Here is a 13,167-nt window from a genome sequence, read left to right as displayed (position 1 = left end):
GAGCTGGCCAGAGGCATCTGTTGGTGGCTCCAAAAGGACATTTTCCAGCTTTGGGATTTTAGTGCCTTACAGTGAAAGGCTAAGACGATCAACCTCGGCTGGATCAGGTCAGAGGGGTTTTTCTAGATGCAGGTGGGCTGAATCTTCCATGTAGCCGTTTGTCCCAGAGCTGGCAGGGGCTTGAGGGGTCCATCAACCTTGAGCCTGGCCGAGAGGGGCCCATCGAATTGGCCGCGCCTCCTGGCTGGCTTTCTCGCTCCCCCCAGCAGGGGGAGATGCCGTCTGCTTGTGTTCAGCAAGGAAGAAGAAGGACAGGGGGCCAGAGTTTGGAAAGCTGGTTTTAGGACTGTTGCCAGGCTCAGACTGGGATCATTCTTCAGGGGCAGCGTCCCGAGGCCCTTCCTACTGAGTTTTTCCAGGGCTCCAGGCCTCCTCTCCCCAATGTGGAGTTCTAGCTGCTCTGACTGGGGGAGTGAGCCAACTTCTGCACAGCCTCCCCCATCGAGGGGCCCAACATCTGCCATTCCCAGAGCTCAGGGTGTCATCTGGGCTGAGGCTGCGGGTGCTGGGCACCTGGCAAAAGCCTGGAAACTGCTTGCTTGAACTCCATGCAAGTCCAATGAAACCACGAGTTGTAGTTGGTGTCCCTCGAAGGGAGCTTAGGAACAGCGTGAAGCCACAGGCCTGGGGCTAAAAGTGGGGATGAGGAGAGTGGTTAGTTCCCCAGATCTCTGAGCACCCCACCCTCTCCCAAGTCCCTGAAGACTCACCCCTCTCTTCCTCAGGACTCAGAAGGGCAGGCCTGGGTGAGGGGCAGTTTCCCTCCTTTGGTCTCAGGGCAGGAGCTTTCCTGTTTGGAAAAGAAAAGTAGGAGATGATCCATCCCTGCCCTCATAGCAGACAAGTTAGTGAGAAAGTGTCTTCCAGGTGAGGGGTGGCAGGTGGAGATCTCGAGAGATTTACTTCTGGGGCTCCCCAGTCTTCCCTGGGGAGTGGGAGCTGATCCACTTCCCTCTGGGCTGGGCCAGATGCCAGCATCTGACCTGATTTGCCTCTTTTGCAGTCCTGGGAGGACAAGCAGAGGCCGTTGATGGGGCTGCCCGCTTCCCTGAGGAGGCCACTCCCTGATATCTGGCTTCTCTTTAGGCACCGGGAGGCTTGAGGACTGAGGCTTCATTTTCACTCCTGCTCCCATCAGTGGGTGTGAAGGACTGACAGGATGTGCCCCCTGCCAGCCTGGAGGAGCTATCCTGGGGCCTGGGCCCACTCTGGTCCCTCTCTGCCCTGTCCTCCGTGCTGTGGCCAAGAGGCGTGGGCACTGGGAAGGCCCGCCTCTTGAGCCAGTCTAGATGGCTACAGGGCCCCAGGAGGCGGCGGCCGGGTTCCTTAGCCCCAGCGTGGGAGGGAGACAAGCTTCATGACAATACCTACCTGCCCAGCACCTCCCAGCTCGCTGCACACTTTCTCTCCTTCCCTTTCCCGGCTGCCCCCTCCTTTCTGGGTGACCAGAGAAACTGGGGCATAGGCGTGGGGTGGAGCCAGGAACCTCGGCGTCCTGCCTCCCAGCCTCAGGCTCAGCCTCTGCCTCTGTGCCGCCGGGGAAGGAAGAGAAAGTGGGTCACAGGCGTCATGGGGCAGGGGTCTGGGAAGTGGACTCTGGTGTCCCTTCTCCACTTTGATGCCCCCTGGCATGCCTCTGAACTCACTGTAGATTGAGATCAGCGCCATCCTCCCCTGTCCCACCATTCCAAAGGGATTGAAGGCTTAGCATGGAATAGTCGGAGGAGGCAGGGTCAACCCTGAGGGGATGTGGAAGATGCCACAGTAGGTGTTCACATTTTTTCTGGGCTGGGTCTCAAATGAGAGGGTTTAGCCAGCACCCAGCATGGGACCTGGCATATGGCGGCTCCCGGGCCATGCTGACAGGCTCCAGCATGACTGACTCCGAGGACAGGAGAGAACTGGAGGGCAGGCAGGCCTGCCTCCAGGGCCCCATGGCAGCTTGCATCCTGCACTCCCCCCACAGCCCTCGGCTTTTATACTCTGCACAAAGCAGATTTCACTTTCTTCCTTACAGTCAGGGCCCCACCCCGGCCTTTGGGCCCAGAAGATGGGAGCCTTCGCAAGCTCAAGGAACCACTTTAGGTTCTCCTTCTCCACATTTAAAGGGTTAGGAGGCCTGAGCCCAGCCTCTGAGGGAGGGAGGGAGCAAATGAGGTCATGGTGGCTCTGGAGGGGATGGTGCCTGCTTTTCATGAGGCTACTGTGAGCCGTTCTTGGTGGGTGCTCTGTAAGATCGGTGGGGTGACACATGCACGGGAGAGCTGGGGAGGGGGCATGGAAAAGAGACATGAACCCGGAGGAGAGGAGCTATAAAGCAGGAAGGATTGAGGTTAGACGTTAGGAAGATGTTGCATCACTTGAACCTTAGAAGAAAAAAAACGAAACTTGTCCCCATCCCAGGCCTCCTCTCTTATTGCCCTGAAGGATTCTGGGAACTATGCTGAGGATCATCTGGCTGTGTCTGACACTTTACTTCCCACTTCAAGCTGTTGCTGAAAGTCATAGCAGTGCTGGGAACTGCCCTGAAACCCTGGCTCTGGCCACCTCTGGGTGCCCAGCCTCCCGGGGGCTCTCAGCTTCCCTAAACAGGGAGCTGTGTTTCCTTAGGGTTCTGACTGCTCCACGTTCCGGGGGCCCTGCCTTTTGAGTCATTGTAACTGATGATTTCCTCTCTTCCAGAACAGGGTTCCCCTACCATACTCTCCTGTGCCTGGGGCAGGCAGAGAGAGAGCCAGGACAGGGCTAGCCAGCCCTTCTGGTTGCTTTCAGCGTGGGTGGGTGGAGTCTTGGCTGGGATGGGCTGCTGCCCCCAGCTTTCTGGGCTCCATCGAGACTGCTGCCTGTCACCCTGCTGAGGAGACCTTGACCTTCCCTCCCCTTGCTTTCTGGGAAGCCTGGTTGGCCAGGATGAGTTTGGGGTGCATTGTGCCGAATGGAGTCCCCAGACTTACTCTGAAGTGTCCACCAGCTCCAGACCCCTGTGGGGAACACTGCTCCATCACCAGTTTTCTGGAGTCTGTCCTGACTAAGAAGCTGAGGCTCAGAGCTTTCTTTAGCTCCTGTTAACCTCCAGCTTCCCTCATACCCATCTTACCCGCCAGTCTAGCACCTGGGACAGCCCACCTCTGCCCCTTCCCCATCCATGTGATCTCTCCACCTGAGGGCAGGAGGCCCCTTTGCTCTCCCCAGCTGGCAGGAGCCACATCTCTCGTGTCCTTGGTTGGCCAGCTCCTCCTGGGCTCCCGACGGGAGGGTGAGGTCATCCAGTCCAGGGAGAGGACAGGTGTCCCTGGCTCCATGCCTAGAGTTGGGGGCAAGGAGGGGCCAAGAGGGGGCTCCAAAATAGCAGCTGTGACATCAGGAAGGGGGAGGGGGACACAGACCCAGGAATAACCAGGCTATTAAAAGGCTCCAGTGAGGTCAGGGGGCCAAGTGGGATCTCTGTATCAGTGGGAGGCACAACCTCAGGAGAAGGGATGGGCCAGCAGTGGGAAGCGTAGGTGGGGATATCACCAGTCCTCATGGCACACCAGTCCTCATGGCACACCAGTCTTAGGTCCCAGCAGGGCCTCAGGAGCGGGCCCTGCTGTGCCAGGCCTGAGGCTGATGGGGAAGGGCTGGATGCTGGCAGCCCCTCAACTCTTCTTACAGGGGCTGCAACCCCAGGTCTCCGCCTACCTGGGTCCCGGGGTGGGGGGTGGTCATTGTACCTGTTTCTGGAAACCCTGGGGCAGTTTCATGTGCCTCCTGTGCAGGAAGCAGGGGCTGTGGTGGTTAGAGCTCAGACATGAACTTCAGATGTCCCAGCCCTACCATTCAAGCGGCTGTATGACCTGAGTGACTTCATCTCTCTGTGCCTCTGTTTCCCTGTCTGCACCTTTCTCCTGAGGTCATTGTGCAGAATAAACGAAGTGATCTATGTGCTACTTAGCATTGCACTCACTGCGGGAAGAGCTACCTGTGGTCTGAGCACAGGCAGGTGCTCCCAGATTCCCTTCTCTGGGTGGAGTGAGGCCTGTCCCAGAAGGGTCTCTCTGCCCCCTGGAAGGAAGCTGAGCAGCCTCTGGAAGTGACACCCCAATAGGTAGGAGGGAGCCACTACTTAGCTGCTGCTCAGGGATCTCCCTGCTGGTCAAGGGGGGCGGGGAGGCACCTCCCAGGTCTAAAAGAGGGCAGAAGGTAAATCAGCTCCCGTTGGCTGTTAGGATTACCGGGAAGATGCACGATTTGGCCTGGTGGCCCTGTCTGCCCACCTGTCCAGACCCCTTCAGTTGCTTTATCTGCTCTGGATGGTGCGAGGGAACATAGAGGACGGAGTCGGGCTTTTGGGGCTCTAGCCCCTTGTCTGCCAAAAGCAATCCCAGAGCTGCTCCCAGATGTGTGGCTATTCCAGCCCGAGCCCTGCCCCAGCGCAGCCTCTGGCCACCCGGCTCTGTGGCCTTGGCCCTGAGTGCATGCTCTTCCCGGTTCCCATCCCCCTCCCTGGCGCTTCCTCCTGGGGTGGAACGCGCCTCCCCCTCCCCCCGCCATGGGGCCTCCGCCAGGCCTGGGCTCCTGGCAGTCAGCCGGCGGCTCCCTGAGCATGCTCCACCTATTTATAGACAGGGCCCTCCCCCAACTGCTATTTCAGTCTCCTGCCAGCTGCCGGCGGCTCATTCGGGAAGGAGGAGCAGGGAGCCGGGCCCAGAGCTGTCACCCAGGGCTGGGAGGGAACACAGAGAGCCCGCCTGCCTGCCCAGCTCCCCTTCCTGTCCCCTGAGTGCTCAGCCAGACCCCGCTCCTGGGACCTCTGGAGAGGCCAGTGGTCGGATGCCCCTCTAGAGGGGCACTGGGCCCGTAGCTCTGGGGCTCCTGGCTCCTCCTGCCACCAGAAGTGCCCAGGCCGGATGAAGCACCTCCCCATCGTGCTGGTCCCAGTAGCCGTGGCCTGAGGGAGCCCCTGAGCAGCCGCGAGGGCCCCACCCGACCACCTTCCCTGTGGCTGACTCCCCGCCTCGGGCGGCCCCTCCTGGGCATGCTGCTAGTGCCCAAGGCTCAGGGGCTGGTGGAGATGCTGCAGACCATCTATGAAACGGAATCCTGTTTTTCAGCAGATGGGATGCCAGGCCGGGAACCAGCCTTGGAAATCCTGCCCCGGACCCCTCTGCACGGCATCCCCGTGACAGGTAAGTGCCTCCGTGTCCCCGCCTGCCCTCTGCCATTGGGCATCCTCGTCTCTGCGGCTGAGCGTCTGGCTCCAGGTCTCACCCAGCTGGGGTCCTGCCTAGATCTTTCTGGAGGTCTTTGTTGAGAATGTGTGCAGTCAGGGGAGGTGTGCTCTCTGAGGTGGGCTTCCCTGCTCTCCTAGACCTGCCCTCCCACCACGCCCTCCAGCTGCACTGCGCAGCATCTCTTTGGCCGCTGGCAGGGTCGGCATCCACTGCTGGGGGCTGTGGATTACTAGACGGTCCTGGCCTAGTTGGCACCGTGGTCAAGAGGGGAGAAAGTGGGTCAGTGACCTGCCTCCAGGCCGTCTGCTTCCCAGGTCTGGACAAGAGAAGAAACTAGAGCCGGAGTGTCCATAAGAATAAAGGCTTCCCCCCCGCCACCCCGCCGGCTCCTCTGGTGGGTTCTTGGGGTCAGAGGGTCCATTGCAGTGATTTCTGCCGGTCCATAGGTGAGAGTATCCTGGGAATCAGACACCTAGGGAGGAGGCTTGTCCAGTCTGATCGAGGAGGAGGAGTCTGGTTGAGTTAGGCAGAGGCTGGCACCTGGGATGTTGGGAGCCTTAGCTCCCTTGACCACCCCCGTCCCCATATCTCTGCTTCCCCCAGGCCTTGGTTTATTGTCAACACATGAGGATGAAGGAATGTTACTCAGGCTCACTGGGCTTGAGGACTCCCTAACCCTGCCCCCTTCTCAGCAGGGACTCTTGGCTGGGGGTGGGATCCCCCAGGGCTGAGCCACTCCCTCTCTCCCTCCCAGGAACCTGTTGGCAGCATCAGGCCTTCCTGGCACAGCCTCCTCACCAGGCCGGCACCACCAGATGCTTCCTCTAGGGAGGGGCCTGCTGGACCCATGCCTGCTTGGCCCCTCCTGGCAGTGGCTTGGCACTTGGGTGTGGGTGTGGGTGTCTGTGTGTGTATGTATGGGGAGTCTGCCTCTGGGTAGGTGGGTGTGGGTCCCAGGCTTTGGATTGGAAGGTGGGAGCCATGTGCCTGCAGAGGCACCCGTGATTTGGCTCTAAGCTGTCCAGGGATAAGGTTGCAGCTGGACTGAGATGTGTCAGAGGATGAAGGTTTGGGGAAGATTGGAAAACCCTTCAAACAAGGCCAGCCATCTGCCTGGGCAGGGATGCCCATGCGGTCTCCTGAGGTCGTGGCATAACCCTGGGGACCAGCCCTGAGGATGCCCGCTGTGCAGGCCTCTGGGATGGGACGGAAACCCTAGGGCCAGTGGTGCAGAGTCTGCATAGTCCCCTGGGAAGGGTGTAAACACAGGGGGCCAGTCTAGCCCTGGTCCAGTCGAGCCTACAGCTCTAGCTGAAGACCCTATCTGCTGACTTCTGCCTTGAACCCCCTGGGAGTCAAAATGGTCTCTTGAAGAGCAAAGGGATGACTGTGCAGAGCATCTCTGCTTGGGGGAGCCGCTCTACCCCATTTGGCAAATGCCGTATCAGTCCACCCATCCTGCCCTGTTCCCACTGTTCCTTGCCTTCCAGAAGCAGTTGGCCGTTGGCCTGAAGTTTCCTCCTCAGCATGTCCTTTCTTCTTCTTTCAAGTTGGACCCCAGAATCTTTGCAGGCTGGATCCCTGCTGCCCCCATCCCTTTCCTAAAGGCTCCCCATCTCTACATAGACCCCCGCTGGCCCCCGCAGCCAGCCCGGCTCTCTAGATCCTTGTGGGCCCCCCCACCCCCCACCGAAACCGACACACGCGCACTGCCTAGCCTTCTGAGCGGTGGCGTGGTCCATGCTGGCAGGAGGGAGGCGTGAGTCACCTCAGCGGCTCGGGGAGAGGGCTAAGAATGTTCCCCCTGTGCAGCTCTGATGCTGTGTCTGTGACGCGGCTGGGGACAGATATAGGCCTGGATCTCGGCTGCCTTGTTTTTTTTTTGGACTCTGGAATGTAAATAGATGTTTCAAATAGAAACGCTTTAACCTTTGGGTTAAAAAAAAAAATCCACCCCGGATAAACACAGCCATGAGGGCCAGGCAGCCTGGTGTTCCCCCCTACTATCCCCTCCTCCCGCCCCACCCCCTTCCCCGCCCCACCCCCTCTCTTCATCTCTTGATCAGTCTCCAGACGGGATGCAAAAGCCTGTGGCTAAAAAGGCAGGTGTCCAGGAGCACTTCGTGGGTAGTGTGTGTCGCCTGGCCTCCCCAACCCTAGTGTTTGAGGAAGGGGAGCTTTCCAGGGTGGGCGTCTGCCCTGAGCTCTTTGCCCACTCCAGCAGCAAGTCTTTGGAATCCTATTTGAGGGGCACCCTTGGCTCTCTGGACTGTCTTGTACACTCTTAGCACAGTGCCTGGCACATGGATGAATGAATGTTGCTTGAGGGGGCTGGCATCCGGGGTTGGTTGACAGCAGGATCCTTGGGCTCTATTCTCAGGCTTGGCCCTCTGGGTGAGTAGACAGATATGGTAAGTTGCCCCAGTGGGTGAGCCAGAGTCCTGGCAGGCGAGCCCATGAAGGATTCCGGGTGCTCTCCACTATTCCTGTTGAAGGAGGGGGACAAACCACAGCTTCTGCTAGTCCTGTCAGGGCTTCCCTGATGGATGGGGTCTCTGCCTTGGCTCCCCCAACAGCCCACAATGGGCACCCTTCTCATCCAGGCTTGGTCTCGGCTCAGGATACCCAGGAGATTGAACTCTGGGTGTGGGATTCCCAGGGATGTGGTGCTGGGGGTTCCCCTGCCTCCATTCTGTTGGGCCTTGGATTTCCCTCTGGCCTGGATTGGGCAGAGCTGCTGCTTGGGCAATGTGCAGGATGTTAAAAGCAGGCATGGAGGAGGAGTTCTCTTTCCCTAGTGAGGGAGGGTGTGAATTCCGCTTATGCCGGGAAGGAATGCTGTGGATGTTGGGAAGTGCCGTGGGGTTTGTGTTTGGTATTGGGGTTTCCCCTAGATTTTCTTTTTTTAAAAAAAATTTATTTATTTATTTGACTGTACCAGGTCTTAGGGCATGTGAACTCTTAGTTGCAGCATCCCTAACCAGGGATGGAACCCAGGCTCCCTGCATTGGGAGCTCGGATGCTTAGCTACTGGACCACCCCTAGATAGTCCTCTCCCCTGGACATTCTTGTTCACATTCTTCATACCATTCCAAGTTTGGCTATGTAGGTGGGTGTGTAGGTGTCAGGGTGTGGGACGATGGAAAGGGCGAAACTAGGTGGGAAGGAAATTAATATTATAATGTACTAAATGATGGGTATCGGTGCTTTCCTTACCTGTTTCCTTTGGAAAGGTATTAATAGTTATGTTTTACAGTTGAGAAAGATCTGAAAGGTTATGGAACTTGCCGAAGGTCACAGAGTAAATGACTTTGGGCTTTGGACTCGGGTTTTTGTGTAGGGCTACCGCTAACCTACACAAGAGCTTCCCTGTGCAAATTTTTAAAAGGCAGCCTTTCTTCCAGGTGGCTATATACTCATACCAGAGTGGATGGCTTAGCATGCTTGGAGCATGTGCTAGATTTCAGCCCCCAACTTGACCGTTCAGTCGGGGGCCCTTGTACAGTCACAGCCTGAACCACCGGACGTTGTGTGCCTGTGTTTGTGCTCCCAAAGCTTGTGCTCCTCGACAAGAGAGACCAGTCTGGCCTTGCGGACTCCTGAGGTTTCTGAGAGGAGACTCTTTTCTCTAAATCCTGGGGGCCACTGGATCAGCTGTTTTCCTCCGTGTAAGGATTTCGACCCAAGGGAGAGAAGCTGGCTCAGGAACAAAGTTGAACGCCCTGTCATCCCATTCAGACAGTCTCCCCTGCCCCCATCCCCTCCTACCTCATCCTCTCCTCTTATTTTTGAGACCCTCAGCTGTCCCTTCCCTGCTGCACAGCTGCCAGACAGGAAATCAAATTAACTGTGTCCACGCACACAGCTGTAACAGCTGTCAGGTTGGCAGCAGAAATGAGTGTCGCCAGCCGGGGGACACTGTGAGAAAGTACTTCTCAAATTCCAGCCACAGAATTACCAAGCGGATATGTTAGGATGCAGATTTCCAAACTACTGCTCCCCTCAAGCCTAAGTTTCAGATTCCACAGGGCGGCCCAGGAACGAGCATTTTTAACACATCTCAGATGATTCCGATGTGAGTAGGTAGGCTCAGACCATGCTTGGCGTAAGGGCTTTGTGGACAGGGGTCCCGTGGACAGGGGTCGTGGGGCCTAGCAGCCTGCCAGTGGGTGTCGCCTGTCTCCCTAGAAGGCCTCGGTGAACTTTGGGACTCTTGGGAGAAGGGCTTAGAACAGAGGGATGGAGGCCTTTGCTGTGGTCAGAGTCAAATCCAGCCCCCAGCAGCCTGGCAATCTTGAGACGGAGGGCATCTTGAGACCCTGGGGAGCAGGTGTCTAAATGCCAGCGGGGTTGGGGATTAGGACAAGTGGCCAGGGACACAGGGCACAGGGCTCAGGGCTGGGCTGTGCTTGTGGAGGAGAGACAGAGCTCCTGCCCTGGGGCCCCTGCTGTCCATCCCAGGTGTGGAGCAAGCAGTCCCAGCAACAGCTGCAGACTCTAAATGTCTTTAGTGTGCCTTTTAATTGCCTCTAGTATAGTGCCTGAGTGGTTCCTGAAAATGGCTGGGCTGAGAGAAGTGAAGCTACTTCTCCAGAGAGCAGCCCAAGACCAGTGACTCCTTCCGTCTTCACTAGTGAGAGATGATTTGTGCCTTCCACCAGGGCCCTAGTCAATCCTAAAGGAAATCAACCCTGAATATTCACTGGAAGGACTGATGCTGAAGCTCCAATACTTTGGCCACCTGATAGGAAGAGCCGACTCATTGGAAAAGTTCCTGATGCCGGGAAAGATGGAGGGCAGGAGGAGAAGAGGGTGACAGAGGATGAGATGATTGGATGGCATCATGGACTCAATGGACATGAGTTTGAGCAAACTCCGGGAGATAGTGAAGGACAAGAAAGCCTAACATGCTGCAGTCCATGGGGTTGCAAAGGTCGGCCATGACTGAGCGACTGAACAATAACAACATCCAGGGCTCTGCATCCCTTATGCTTAAGACTTTGCTGCCCTTGAGAGGCACAGTCTACCTCAAGGTTTCTGGGATTCTTTTCACTTGGTCCCCTTTTCCCTTGCACTCATGGTTCTGGTGTTCTGGGGGCCAGCCAGGTGCCCCGTCTGGATCCCTGAACCCTCATAGAGTCTAGCTTTCTGCCCCATCTCTCATTAAATTTAGAAACAACTTTCTAGATTTCTCTTGGTTTTTGGTGCAAGGCAAGAGAGAGCCGGGCTTCTTTGATGGCTCAGTGGTAAAGAATCCGCCTGCTAATGCAGGAGAAGTGAATTTGATTCCTTTGTCAGAAGATCCCCTGGAGAAGGAAATGGCAACTCACTCTAGTATTCGTAACTGGGAAATCGCATGGACAGAGGAGCCTGGCGGCTATAGTCTGCTGCTGCTGCTAAGTCGCTTCAGTCGTGTCCGACTCTGTGCGACCCCATAGACGGCAGCCCACCAGACTCCCCCGTCCCTGGGATTCTCCAGGCAAGAATACTGGAGTGGGCTGCCATTTCCTTCTCCAATGCATGAAAGTGAAAAGTGAAAGTGAAGTCTCTCAGTCGTGTCCGACTCTTAGCGACCCCATGGACTGCAGCCTACCAGGCTCCTCCATCCATGGGATTTTCCAGGCAAGAGTACTGGAGTGGGGTGCCATTGCCTTCTCTGGGCGGCTATAGTCTATGGGGTCACAAAAGAGTCAGGCACGACTCAGTGACTAAACAACAGCAGCAAGAGAGAACCAGAAGACCCAGGATTAAGCCCTGCTGCCTCCTTTCCGGGTGACCTTGGATGAATTTCTTCCGACTCTGGCTTTACTTTACTCCTCTGTCAACTGGGGGAGTTGAGTCACGGATCCTGCTAGCCCTTCCTTCAGTGACATTCTAAGAGTCTTTGAAATCAGTTTCATGTTGCTTTTTAAAAAATTTACTTATTTTTAATTGGAGGATAATTGCTTTACAATGTTGTGTTGTTTTCTTCCATACGTCAACATGAGTCAGCCATAGATACACATATATTCCCTCCCTTTTGAACCTCCCTCCCACCTCCTACCACATCCCACCCCTCTAGGTTTCATGTTGCTTCTGACTAGAGGGAGCTTAGGGTCCCCTGAGTCCTGGCCTCAGGAGGATGTAGAATGGTACTGGGGAGAGGAGTGTTGTCTGCAGCAGGTACAGAAAAGTTAGATGCCTTTATAGGCTTTCCCACCCCTAGACCCTGGTTCCCCAAGGGCACAGACCAAAACTTGTATTCATCTGAGTTAAGAAGTGCTTTGAAGGGACGGAGGGACCCCACTGCTGGGGGGTGAGCCTCAGAGGACAGTGTGGTCCTTCTTGGAGGTAGCAAGGCAAGGGAGGCGGGAGAGACATGCTGCCCTTGGGGGAAGGCTCCTCCCAAGGGGTACCTCCTCCAGCTCTGGGATCCAGTTTCCAGCCACACCAGCTTGTGTTGTGCGGGGCCCACCGGAAGGGATTTGATTGGGACAGGACCACAGAGTGACCTTGGGACAGTCTGACATGAGACAGCTAAGGCTTCATCCTGGCAGAGGTCTGAGCCTGACTTCCTTAGAATTCAGGCCATCTATGAACTTGTCCCCATGGAATCCCGAGTATTTTATTTCATGCATTTTAGAAACATTCTGAGAAGTGGTCCATAGACTCCGCCGAAGTGGTCCAGGACACACAAAAAATGTCAGGAGCCATTAATAGCCTCCACCAGTACCTCCTGAGATTTTCCCAGGCTCTGTGCCAAGCTCCACTGCATGTCTTATCTCTCTGGAGCCCCGGCAGCTCTGGGAGGTGGGTGCTTCCTCCCATTTCACAGATGCTCGCCTTGAGCCCAGGGAGGGGGCTCAGTGTCTTGCCCCAGAAAGAGCCTGGTTTGAACCCTGGCGTCTCTTACCCCAGAGCCCTCGCTCCTCACCATTACGTGATGTGTGTTGGCTTGCGTTTCAGGAGGAGTTGGGAAAATTGCTAGGTGAGAGTCATCCCCAGCTCGCACATGTGGAAATACTGTCTGCATTGTGGTAGAACCTGTCGAACCTAAATTGGCCTCTCTAGTCACGTAAGAGCACAGAAATAGATCATGGGAAACCGTCCTCGGTGGGGAGGGGTCATCGGCGTCACGGGGAGGAGTATGAAATGCTGTTCCCTGCTTTCTTCCAAAATCCCTCCAGGCCAGGAAAGGGATGAGAGCCTTTCCCCATTCTCCAGAGGGACAGAACGAGGTCACTGGATGTTTAAGGAAGTTGCTGACTCCCTGGCCTGCTGAGGGAGCTCCTGGGGGCCTGGGTGCTGGTGGAAGGCACTGCCCTCCAGGATGGGCTGCTAGCCTGTTACTCTCTAGAGGGGTCAGTTCTCCATGGCCTGGGATGCCCCATTGGGGTTCGTGAACCTGCTTGAGCCAGGAGTCAGGACACCTGGGTTTGAGGCCCTGCTACTTCCTTGGAGGGATCTCCTGCAGAGCCGCCTCAGAGGCTTGGTCTCCTCGTCCATGTTACGAGCCTGCTGAAACAGAATTCCTTTTCTCCCTCTCCCCTCTTTTTTGGCGATTTAATTTATTTATATGGCCACGGCACACGGCCTGTGGTATTTTAGGTCCTCCGACCAGGGATCAAACCCATCCCCCCCACGTCGGAAGGACCGAGTGTTAACCACCAGACCATCAGGGAAGTCCCTTCCCTCTTATTGTTGGGGGTGTGTAGACATTCCAAACTGCTTAATGCACTCTTCCCTCATATTCTTTGTGCCCTGGCTCCCCTCCTTCCCCTAGCCTTCTGTGGCTGGTGGCTTCCAGGAGCAGGGTCTTTTTAGAGTCAAGTGTTCTGCCACTTAGGTCTGCCGGGTGGATCCACACACTGTGGAGTGCCCCAGGACTTTTCTCCAGGGGGAGCTCAAGGTACCT

At 56.4% G+C, this 13,167-nt stretch overlaps 1 protein-coding gene across 11 annotated transcripts in view; it reads left to right on the top strand.

Annotated features, from left to right (window-relative positions):
* HDAC5 (histone deacetylase 5) overlaps positions 1 to 13,167 on the top strand; it is a 37,276-nt gene that overhangs the window by 7,818 nt on the left and 16,291 nt on the right. For 5 of the 11 annotated variants that reach the window (XM_059877799.1, XM_005220826.5, XM_024979711.2 and 2 more), the window contains one exon: positions 5,157 to 5,228. In XM_059877799.1, the coding sequence (XP_059733782.1) occupies positions 5,157 to 5,228 (72 nt within the window). Of the gene's footprint in view, positions 1 to 4,717; positions 5,229 to 13,167 lie in introns of those variants that run through there. The other 6 variants (XM_010816322.4, XM_005220824.5, XM_024979712.2 and 3 more) reach the window with 2 other exon arrangements.

Source organism: Bos taurus, chromosome 19 (genome assembly GCF_002263795.3).
Source record: "Bos taurus isolate L1 Dominette 01449 registration number 42190680 breed Hereford chromosome 19, ARS-UCD2.0, whole genome shotgun sequence".
Taxonomy (NCBI): Eukaryota; Metazoa; Chordata; class Mammalia; order Artiodactyla; family Bovidae; genus Bos; species Bos taurus.
Note: the sequence above shows the minus strand (reverse complement) of the source record. Positions and strands in the feature narration are given on the sequence as shown.